The sequence below is a fragment of the Rousettus aegyptiacus genome, unplaced genomic scaffold (genome assembly GCF_014176215.1).
Source record: "Rousettus aegyptiacus isolate mRouAeg1 unplaced genomic scaffold, mRouAeg1.p scaffold_m13_p_4, whole genome shotgun sequence".
Lineage (NCBI taxonomy): Eukaryota > Metazoa > Chordata > Mammalia > Chiroptera > Pteropodidae > Rousettus > Rousettus aegyptiacus.
Window position 1 is genome coordinate 131142228 of NW_023416307.1, and position 12423 is coordinate 131154650.

Below are 12423 nucleotides of genomic sequence, written 5' to 3' on the forward strand. Positions count from 1 at the left end.
GACAGCCATTCTGTGCATAGTCTTGAACTGTTTCTTAATGACATACTGACCTTGTCGCCTACACAATTCAATCTGGTTTGGTTTGAGCAGTGCTCAGGACCCCCATTGTATCTCCGGTATGCCTAGTGGACAAACCAGATTACTAGAGACATAACCACAACCTCATCCAGCGACTTTCTCCATAAGTTCCTCATTTTACATCTGTTGTTGGGCTTGTGCATTACTTTGAGCAATAGAGTTTAGGTGCAAAAGCTTGAGATTTGCATGACTATATAGCACAGATGTGAAACGCACAGATTCATGAGTTTAACTATCTAGGTTCAAATCCTACCTCTTGCAAACTGAAATTGGGAAAGTTATAGGGTATCTCTAGCTCCCCATTAAAGGAGATAATAATAGTACCTACCTCATAACATTGTTATAAGGATTAAAAGAGAGTGCCTGTCAACAGATTTGAATGGACACTTAACAAAAAATATATATACAGATAACAAATAAGCATATGAAAAGATGCTCAACAACATCATTAGTTATTAGGAAAGTGCGAGTTAAAACCACAATGAGATACCACTACACGCATATTAGAATTTAAAAAGTTAAACATATGCTGATTTCACTCCTAAATATTTGTTCAAGAAGAAATATGTGTCCATAAAAATGCTTGTACATGAATATTCATGCAGTTTTATGTATAATAGCCAAACTGGAAACAATCCATATGTCTATCAATGGAATATTACTCAGCAATAAAATAGATGAACCATTGATTCATATAAGAGTGAATAAGTTTCAAAATAACTGCTTGAGAATGGGGGAAAGGGAAGGATGACACGAAGGGGTTACATAGGTACCTAGGGTAATGGTCATGTTTACTATCTTGATTATGACGGCTTCACACATATAAACTTATGTCGAAACTTACTGATTTGCATACTTAAAATAGGTGTTTATTGTGTGTCTATTTTACCTGAATAATGTATTTTTAAAATTGTATTTTATTATTACTTTCAAGTATATAGTACATTGGTTAGACGTATATGTAGTTTATAAAATGATACCCCTAATTGCACTTTCTCTTCTCTGGCTCTCCATCTAGCCATTACATTAATGCTAACTGCATTCCCTATGCTGTGCTCCTCATCCCAAACAATGTATTTTTATTATTTTATTTTATTTTATATTTTATTTTATTTTATATTTTATTTTATTTTATTTTATTTAGGTGAGACAACCCTTGGTTGACCTCACAGATTGCAAGGAACTTGTCAGCTTACAATCCTTTATTTTTTTTTTAAATTTTTTACGGATAATATATTTTTAAAGTACATATCTATGAAATAGGAGACCTTCCATAAGTATTATCTGTTATAAAACTTTAGTGTTATACAGAAAAATGTTTTAGATGAAGTTTTTAAAAAAGCATCTCATCAAAAGCAATATTCAGTGTTTGATTCTATCACCATCATGTGATAACCCAGCTGCATTTTTTCATTTCTTTTAAGGGATACTCATGAATAAGCTCGAATGAAGAAAAATAGTCCAGGCTTTGTGGTCAGAAGGCAGGAGTTCAAGTGCCCACTGTATCATCTAGTACCTTGATTTTGCTCATATATAATAGTATATATTACATCACATGATTGTTATAAGAATCGGCTTTTAAAAAATAGATGTGAGCATGTTGTGCAAACTGTAAAGCAACATGAGTATATCAGTCACTACAAATAGGAGAGAGAGGAGATAAGCAGTTTTTGCAGACTGGGTAACAAAGGGCCAGCAAGATTAAAATAAACCTGACAAAAAAAATATTCACGTAAGAGCAAGAGATAGACCCTACTCGCTTCCCTTACTCTGGTATTTCTACATCATAACTTCCTGGGACACCCTTAAAAATACAGATTTCTGGGTTCCACCTTATACTCACTGAGTCAAAATTGCTGGGGGGGGAAGGGAATAGGTATCTGAGTTTTAAACAAAGTTATTTGATTGGTTCTGATGCAGCAAGTAGCACCAGTCAGAGGATAGTCTTTTGGAAACAATCACCTTGACCTTAACACCTCTCAGTGAGAACCATGAGCTACCCCAGGCTCTGCGGCTCAGATAAAACCTGGCTTTAGTCTCCGGAAAAGATAATGCATCTCCCATAATGTCTGGGGGTGTAGAAAGATTTGAAATATCTTCCAAATCAGCATTTAGTATTAAGAGCATGTCTTCTATCACCATTTTCCTTCTTTTCCTGAGCACCTATGTGCTGTTAGGATTCTTACTGGCCCTGAATTATCTTTGAAAATTCCCTATCTTGGTAATGTAAATGTGTATTGCTTAATTTCTTCCTAGTCAGTCATTTTCCTCAGCAAAACAAGTCATCCTGCCATACTGGCAGGTTGCTTTGGATAGCCTGTCTGACCTGTGTATCTTAATGCCGACATGAACTTTATATGTATATGGGATCATCATCATTTGAAAATCAAGAAGTGAGAAGGAAAGCAGCAGGATTGGTGCACATCAGCTATTTGTGCCATTTGGTTAAAGCAGAAGAACAAAATCTAGAATTGGATGGAATTTCCATCTCCTGTCTCTCTCATCTAAACCTGCCTAGGACTCTATTCTGTATTCACAAGGAGAGAACATTCCTTTTCTCTGTCGTGAGGATGTCAAATCCACTTATAAGTTACTTCTTGGGAGTTATTTTGAAATATTCTATCAAAAGACACCATATGAATATAATTAAATCTCTTATTGTATGGTTCATTATCCTACAAATTTGGGTCAGATGTTGTAAAAATGCCTGTAGGGACCAGGCAGGGAGAAGAGCTTGGAAACTGGAGAATGAGATTCCATTCTGAACTGAGCAGTTACCAATTGTTGCCATGTGTGAATGTGGCCCCAGTTGGCCAGATATTCTGATTTTTTTCTCCAAAAGGTGGGCAATGGAAATAGCCCCTCTTTTATGTTGGCAAATTAAAGGAAATTTTCTTTTAAGTAGGACAAACAGAACATTTCCAAGTCAGCGTGAACTTGCAGACTATGAGTTTCTGACATCTGATTTACACTATTATTCAAAATTATGATCTTTTAACAACTGGAAAAAAATTATGCCCATACAGTAAATCCTTGTACCCATACAATTGGGCAATGATATATTCAGTTCTGTCCCCCCAGAAAGAACATTACATATAAAAATGTAAAATTTAGCTCAAATAGGAGCCGAGTCTTCAGGAAAGCCAGAGCAGTCAAAATTGTTGGTCTAACAATAGCTTTTGTAAAATGCTAATCAACAGTAGGTCGGGATTTGATTTTCTATCTGATGGGCAGGGCCAGAACTAGAACCATATTCTCCTTCTCTTTGCAACCTAGATTGTCTATCCCATCGGGATAGCAGGAGGTATTCCTTATAGGACAACCTTCTCACATGGACCCATTGGAAGGGCCTGGGCCAGGAACAAACTGCTGAACTCAAGAATGTCAGGGGAAGCTGCAGCAAGTATCGAATGTCCTTTCCTGGAAAACATGTACATGAATCATATGGTCAAAGGCAGTCTTCCCTTCATTTTATTGAGAGGCTATTTCCCTGTATTCTAATGAAAGTGGAGGAAATGGTTTTCCCATTTTGTGCTAATAAAGGACACTTGGGAAGTATTCAATAACCCATGTTTCTATTTGAAAGTCAATAGTACATGTAGGCACCAGCTGATTTGTTAAATATGAATGACGGATATCTCTAGTTGAGATACTGTAAGATCTAGGGCTATCTGTAACTTGATCCTTTAAGGCTTCCCACAATATAAATGGTGTCGTGTATTTTTACATGTGACAGCTATGTAAGAAAATAACCTTCGTGGTAAGCGTATCAGCTAAAAACAGAGACTTTCCACTAAAGGGTCAAACTCTTTACTGGGGGACTCTTTTCAGGGGCATGGGCAGAGATAAGGGAACCCGCAAAGGATGGTGAAGCATCTGAGACATCAGGGATAGCAACAGCAGGAGGTCATTACCACCTCAGGGTCTGAAGAGAGGGAGAGTGGGTGCTGTGCTACCAGATTCCAGCAAAAGATTGTTCTGTGGAAGGGAGTCAGCTGGCAGACTCTACATGTGCAGAGCCGTGGAGCCACTGCCCGCACCTCTCTGTCCCCCCACTCTCTGGTTTCCTGCCAGATCCCTCCTTTAGCTACTCCAACAAGAACCTAGAGGGTAAGGAAGCCCAGGAAATTCAGTCCAAAGAGGTCAGCTTGCAGGGCACCAGAGTAGGGTAGAGAGTGCCCGATATGGATCTGAGAGAAAGGGGCAAATGGAGAGTTAGTATCATGGAAGGCAAGGGGAATCATAGCTCATGTAATGTTAGAGCAGAAAGGGATTTTTCATCATCTAATCCTCATTTTGTTGGTGGGGAAACTGAGGCTCATGGAATTGAAATGACTGAGTAAACATTATAAACCCGATAAGAGACATATTTGAGACCAAAGGCAGTTCTCTTCATATTCATTCTCCTGTCTTTTCTACCTCATTATTCTTGGAATTATGAGTTACAAAACTCACATTAGAGTAGAATTGGCTAAAATGGGGCACCAGCAGGATCATTTACCATTACCGCACCCATCAGACATCACCAATCTATTATCAATTTCTTCCTTCTTGAGCCCAAATGCGCCCTCAGACTCTTTCTCATCCTGAGGCTCCAGGCAGTCACTAATTCTCAATCCATCTTGTTACCCTCTTACCAAACAATACAACATGCTATAAATCTTTAAATACAAAGCCTCAGATTATCCTGTATAATAAGATTTTCCACCTTGATACATGGCAAATTCTCTGAGGGAGCATCCTTGAAGACATTTGAACTGCTTGCCCCAGTGACTTAATGAAGGGCATTTATGATTTGGAAGAAGATGAAGCACCATAAAATTAATTTGCTTAAAGATTAATAACAAAAAGTCCTAATCTCTGGTGGGTTCTCTTTCTCCTTGCAGGTTGACAGAACAGAAGTGATTCGCACCTGCATAAACCCAGTGTATTCAAAACTGTTTACTGTGGACTTTTACTTTGAAGAGGTGCAGCGCCTGCGGTTCGAAGTCCATGACATCAGCAGCAACCACAATGGGCTGAAGGAGGCCGACTTCCTGGGTGGCATGGAGTGCACACTTGGCCAGGTGGGTCAACAGATGTCCTTTCCTCCCTCTGCTTTCTCAGGGCCTTTCTTTCTCCCTGTGTATGTGTGTGTGTTTTTTGTTGTTTTTGTTTTTGTTTGTTTGTTTGTTTGCTTTTTGCTTCTCTCATTCAACTCTTACTTTCATTCTCCTATGGATTTTATTTGCTTTTACATGTAGCATTTTATGACTTCCTATGCATTCTCATATCCAGCATATTTAATATTATATTTACATAGGAATGATGCTGTAATTATGTAAAGAGTTACTTATTTTACAAAATTAATCATTTTCTCTTCTGAAATCCTTCATTTAACAGCTATTTATTGAGCATTTACTCTCGTTGTGGATATGTTACAGCCATATCCTGATAAACTATACATTTTCACTCCTAATTCAACTATTAGAATCCTCATGCAAGGAATATTGCTCATTCACATTTATTCCAAGCTTCTAGTGCCAAAAATAGCTCAGGAGAGCTATATAACTAAAGATCTTTGGTGAAAGAATAAATGCTTTTACTTAATATTTGCAACAATTATATAAAATAAACATCATTATTATATCTATTTATCAGTGAGAAATCCAAGCTCAAAAAGATTAAGCCTAAGGCACCACACTAAAAAGTGGAAGAGCTAGAACTTGAACCAGGTTCGCCCACTCCAAACTCCATCATTTTGCTTCTATAACCCCTTTTCTTTATCCTACTCTTTCTGCTGTACTCAGAATTTTAGAAGGTGCTAATGAGAGATCTAAATGAAGAAATAGTCCCTATACCCAAGAACTAGACACCCTAATTGGAGAGGGCACACTCTATGTGTCTCAAATAGAGCAATTTATGACACTCCTTAAGCCATAGTGAGACAAGATATCCTGGACTCTATACATAGTGTCATGGGCTGTCAGGGAAGGGAGAGCTTTTTGCTAGGTAGAATCAAAGAAGGCATTGTGGAACCAAACTTTGAAAAAATATGGCCCAGGGATTGAAGAAGGAAGAAGGACTTTTAAGTAAGAAAGCAACGTAAAGAAGGCATAGAGGTCAGAACAACAGTGGCAGAGTCAAGAGGTGGAAGAAACCAGTTTCACTGAATGAAGGTCAGATGCTAAATTACTGTGAAATCAGCGAGGCTTAAACTTCAGAGACCCTTTCTCATATAGACCCCTTCCAGGGCTCTGTTCACTTTTTTATTTGCAGTTTTATACTTTATTCTCAAGGAAGGATTCTAAATTATATGAGCCTCAAACTCCACAAAATCTGTATCAGTCTTGTGCAGAGATAAGGGTTTGATTTAGGAACTAGTGAGAAAGAGTCTGCCTGGCAAAGAGCTGGCGCATATGCACATATGTTTGGTTTTTGTTCGTTTGTTTGTATATTTGTTTTTACCCTGCCTCATGCCACTTATCATTAAAAGAAAGTTCTCCCATGTGACAAAATAAACAGTGTCCTCAGTTACCATTTTCCAGCAAATACAGTGATTACTTACTTCTATAGGATTGTTCCATGTTCCTTTAATGAAAGCCAAAAGCCCAATGCGAACGCACAGCTGAGGGGAGGCAGACAGAGAATCTGACATAGTATTAATAAATGTAATCTCTATCATGACTTTTAGAAAGAGTTGATGGGAGATGTAGTTCTAAGGTCTTGTCAGGTACAGAGCCCAAAAGTAGGCATTGAATGAATGAGTGAGTAAATGCATGAAGTTGAAGTGGAATTCTGTAATGTATAAATAAAATTAAAAGATGATTAAATGGCATCTTTTATAGATATAGATGAGCCACATCAAAATGCTCTCTTAGACTCTGGGCATCCCTTATGTATAAAAGTTATATTCTATCCCAAGAAATAAATGTAGATTCATGTAGGAGTCATGTGAATAAAAGATCTTTTTCATTTAAAGTTTCGATCATTTTGTCTAGTGAATTACATCTTTAAGCTTTCATGAACCTCATCTTTTTGGCAGCCAGTAAATCCTTACCCATCTACTTTGTGCCAGGCATTGTGCTAGATGCCAGTGATATAGTGGTGAGCCAAAAACGTCCCTGCCCTCAAGCAGCTCACAGTTTAGTTGGGGATAAAGGGAGAAGCAAATAATTACACAAACAATTAATTAAATTACAACCGTTGTAATCATTGTTAAGCAGAATTGTAGAATAGAGGGGCAAACACTAAGGGAATGGTGTCGAGTGGAAAGGAAGTCATAGAAGGCGTCCAATGAGAACATAAAGGGACAGCGAGAGTGCATCAGGTGAGGAGCAAGAAAAGACACACTCCAAGCAGATGGGAAAATTGTGTACAAAGCCTCTGGATTCAGGAATGAGTTTGGCTTATGGTACAGAGTATCTTCGTTTGGGTTTCCCAAGAAGCTGATTCTGAAATAGGAAGTCAAAGGAGGTGAAGGAAAAACCACAGGGCAGTGAGAACGTATGACAGGAGAAGGAAGGCAGCCTGTAAGGGCATGTTGTCAAGCCAGCTACCACTATGGGTAACTGGTGCTTAATCCTGCTGGGGAAATTCTGGAAGCCAGTGTAGAGCAAACACCACAGAGTTATCTAACCCTAGGGATGAGGGAAGTGGGCTATTTATACACTTGGGGTTAGAGCTACTCTCATTAGTCTTGGAGGGCTGTTCCCAGGGTGGGAACATTAGTCCCCCAACATTTTTAGCTTATTGCATGGGCAGCAAAGCAACCTCCAAAGACCGGAAGAAGCTTGCAAACCAAGAAATACAGGTGCTAGTGGTCATAAGTCAGTTATATGCACTTAAGTCATAGGGCCTGAGATGTGAGCAGAGAGCTGACAGTATCTGCTACACAGATGTTGTTCATTGCCTACTCAATAGCCAATCTCTCCCCTCTTTTAGCCATCAGATCATTTTCCACCATGTGGCTAGGTACAAAATAACCCTGTCCCTAGCTCAAGAATCAATCCTAAGTAATCTTAGCCAGTTATATGAATCCCATCTCCCTTCACCAGAGATTGGTTTAGGAGAGGGCTTGTGGCCAGTTCTAGCAAATAAGATATCAGAGTTATTCTTGGAAAGGTTTCCTAGCCTAAAAAAGGAGACACAACTGAAGAAAGAGTTTTTCTCTGCCTGTGATTCCTGGAACCACTGCAGCCACCTTGTAGCGGGGCTGGGGATGAGAGCAAACATTCAGGGAGGTCAGACCCAAAAGATGTGTAGGCTTAGGCCTGTCATACTGCAGCTGGAGCCCGCCCTAGCTGTGGACTCACTATAAGAGAATAAAATGTCCTACTGTTAAAGCTCTTCAGGATGGGATTTTCCATTCCTTGAGCTAAAAGCATCGTGACTAATGTAGAACATATGAGGACCTGAAGGATGACCAGGCTGTCTGGAGAGAGGTGAGCAAAGGGAAACTTGAGGAGTACACCGGCTTGATTTTCTTAATCTCTCCAGATGAGGAATATGTAGAAATGAGCACTGAGGTTGAGATCGTAAATGGTACTTTATAAACATATTTTAATACTTTTGAAAGAGCTTCCACAGTGATAATTTTATTTAAACCTCTTGACAATTCTGAGAGGATAGGTGTCTTCATCTGCATTTTATAGTTCAGAAAACTGAGGCTCAGAAAGAGTCAGTGTGTTGACAGAGCAAGACCAGAAGTCAGGAGCTTCTAATCCTTAATCCCGAAGTCTTTCTTCTTTTGCAATTTATGGAAAGATAATGTGGAAGGCCACTTGTTCTGAGACCTACCATCATGGCGTAGGTGAAGCAAATGAGCAGCAAGTCAGATTTGTTCAGGGGAGCCCTAAGCCATGTGTCTGAGCCATACTACTCCAGTCCAGGTGACATGCCAGCCTCTTTGGGTATCTTGTACATTCTTTGACAACCACCCTCTCATTATCAGCCTTGTGATTGGTTGGATCGATCTTTCCCACACTTTAGGAGCAGATGCTGATTGGCTTAAATCAATTAGAATATCCTATTTTTGTGGCCACAATCAGAGATAATAAAATGCAAATACATATTAGCTGAAGTCTTCTGGGAAAGAAGGGTCTGGAAACGGTACCCTTAAAGGGCAGAACATAGATCTTCAGGGGAAGAAGAAGAAGGGTAACGACATAATATGTGGATAAGGAGGAACAGAAACTGGCGTCACGAAAGGAAGGAACAGAGAAATGGAGAGAAATTGGGTGATATTATTTGCAGGCTAGATAGAGTCTTGTCTGAAGCCATAATTAATGAAATCACTACGAACTCATTTTTTTGCCACTTGCAACATCGAGTTCTAACTGATCAAGATATATTCCATAGAACCCCTTTTCCAGGCCATAGCCACCTTTTAAACCACAAGATCTTGTGACCTAGACATAGACTGCATCTGAGGCACATAACACAAATGCTGAGTGTACAGGCTGTGGGGGCCAAGGGTCTGGCATCGAATCCCAGCTCCACTGCTTTCTCCAGTTACATGTCCAAAGGCAAAGTCCTGCAGCTATTTAAGCCTCGGTTTCATTTGCAAAGTGGAGATAAGAGTAGAAATATTGTGAGGATCAAGGAGAGTTCCTGACACAGAGAGCTGACTCAGGATATAGAGGCTGTTATTAAGGTGATAACAATCAAGGAAAAGGTGGGAAGAATTGACACTCAGAGGGACCAACACTGTTTCAGGAGTGAAGGTGGAAGTAAAAGGGGTGAACACATTATGACAGAACACCCATGTCCTGGGCAATTAGTAAAAGTGAACTTATAATTTTACCTCAAGCTCGTTGAGAACTTTATTTAGTCAACAGATTCAATGTGTGTGTGTGTGTGTGTGTGTGTGTGTGTGTGTGTGTGTGTGTTTAATAGTTACTCTTCTTAGACTATTTAGAAGTAAAAATGGTTTCATATCAGATCTCTGGATAATTTGGGACAGGAATTCCAATTCCTGTCTTGCCACAACTGAAGCTGAAGAGGTAAAACGACTTCCCAGAACCCATGCAGGCAGTCGCACATTCAGAGCCTGTCTCCTCAAGGCCGTCTACAGGTACTTGCTCTGTCCATCTGAGTTTGTCACATTCTCACTCTGCTATGTGAAACAGCAGGACTCATGGCCTTTAGCAGAGGAAAATAGCAGCCCTCAGCAGGCTAGAAATTGGCATTGGCCGTGTGGTTGGTACAAGCACAGCAAGTGACTTAGCACTGAGCAATTACGCCAAATGAAGGTTCACATCCTCCCAGAGCCCTCAAGGCAGAACTGTGTGTTCTTCGCAGATAGATGAGGGGGGCCAATCACAGAGATGCAGGGTGCTCGGAAAGCTGTGTACTCCTTCTGTGTGAGGTTGGAGACCATCTTTGGATTTCTGTTGGCCAAAAGGAGACCGGGAGCTAAGCCCTTCACCTGCTGCACCCAGTAGAGGGAGGGCATGCCAATGAGAGACATGGTCCCTTGGTATCCAGAACAAGCAAGTTGATGTTTAATATGATGCCCTCATTTCCTTTCACTGCTTATTAACTGCTTCATTCAGCTCAATATTTTCCCCTTTTCCATGTACCAATACAGTGGACAATGAGTCAGGAATAATAAAAATAATAAATATAGCTTCTAACTTTCTCTAGGCCCTTTTATTTACCAGCTGCTGGGTCGGGCAGTCACTATACCTCACCCTATTTAATCGGCATGTCTCTCTATTCACATTTGAGGAAACTGAGACTGAGTAAAGCTAGGTAACTTATTCAGTGAAGTCACATAGCTCATAAGAGATGGAGCTGGAACTTGAATGCAGCTATGTTTGGCTCCTAAGTCCTTCATGATCTTTTCCATTTACTCTAACAGCTTGTTACTAACTAGTATAAATTATAATATAGGGTAAACCCATTATCCAAATTCAGTGGTTGCCCCTGAGTTTCATCATCGCCTTCCTTGTAGGCATTTTCTCTCCTCCATGGCTTGGAGGGCAGTTGTGACTATGCAAAGTCGTCTGCTTTTCATTGTCATGTGGCTCTTCTTTAGTGTATTTCTTCCTCCCAAATTCAGATGGCATCTCTTAAAAGGACCAAGAACATCCTGCCTTATGTTCTTATAAGTAGGTCAGGGAAATCTGTGACCCCTTGAGGAATCTTCGACCACTGAGGCTCTTACCTTATTCATGAGAGAGAGATCATGCATTGTCTTCCCTCAGAGCAGCTGTTCTCTAATTCGAACTACATCAGAATCACCTACAGGTTTGCTAAAACACAGAGTGCTAGGCCCCAGCCCCAGAAGTTCTGATTCAGAAGATTTGGCAAGAGACCCAGTATTTGTATTTCTAAGTGATGGGGCCACACTTTGAGAACCACTGTCCTAGAGTCTTATGGGGAGGGATGTTAATGAATAATCAACACTGTATCATTAGTTTTCATTACGAAAGAACTAATGTTTGGGGCAATTGTTTGAAGAAATAAAGGAGGACAAAGAACACATCTAGAGGGCAGGAAAAAAACTGTCTCATAAAGTTTACAGTCTCACAAACAATCATGTACATGGATTTGAGTGTATGTTCTTCGTGAAGACCTTGATTTCCAGAGTTTGTTCCTCCCATCTACTAAATGTAGTTCAATGGATTATTATCCAGATTGTTGGTTTCTTTCCTGACACAGGTGAATATTAGGATTACGTCAGGTACAATAGACCCAGAAAGGACTGACAGACCACAAGCTGTCAATGATCAATAGGAATTTGGTCTCAGATTGAAATGGACCCCTTTGGAGGACAGGAGATATGACAATGCAGAGGGTGACCTCCAAACTCAATGTAATACCCATAGTGAGATTCCACAGGTTGGCATTTTGTTGCATAATATCTAATATCCTCATGGCATAAAATTGATGACCCAGGGAAGTTTAATTTGCACATTACAGCCAGCAACTCATTTCCCTTCTGCTTCTCACATGAAAAGCTTTCCCTAACTTTGCAGAATTACTGCAAGCAGAAGCCATATGAGTGATGAATGATATAATAAATAAATATCATCATCTCAGCTCCTATGAACTGGCTAAAAAATCCTGGGAAGCAGTGCAACTTTTAATGCTGACTGCCTGTTCTGTTTATTGGGAGGTGGATTCACATAGGGCGATCATGAGTAAGTAAGCCCTTAGTTCCCCAAGGAGAATAAAATTAATTCTTGCCTTTTTCTTTGTTATCTGTGTCAGACAAGTAATCTTCTTAAATTCAGAGCCCAGGAAAATCCCTTTGCCTTCTCTGGAGTCCTCCTTTTGTACCTTTAAATCTCTTTTATGATGTCCTGGACTGGAGTCTTAGATGTGCCACCAGCTCCCTGTGTGATCTTGGACAGTTTG

General features: G+C 39.9%; 1 protein-coding gene across 4 annotated transcripts in view; it reads left to right on the top strand.

Moving 5' to 3' along the window:
- Positions 1-12423, top strand: part of CPNE4 (copine 4) — a 409148-nt gene that overhangs the window by 251791 nt on the left and 144934 nt on the right. For all 4 annotated transcript variants that reach the window (XM_016140288.2, XM_016140290.2, XM_016140291.2 and 1 more), the window contains exon 3: positions 4965-5144. In XM_016140288.2, the coding sequence (XP_015995774.1) occupies positions 4965-5144 (180 nt within the window). The remainder of the gene's footprint in view (positions 1-4964; positions 5145-12423) is intronic.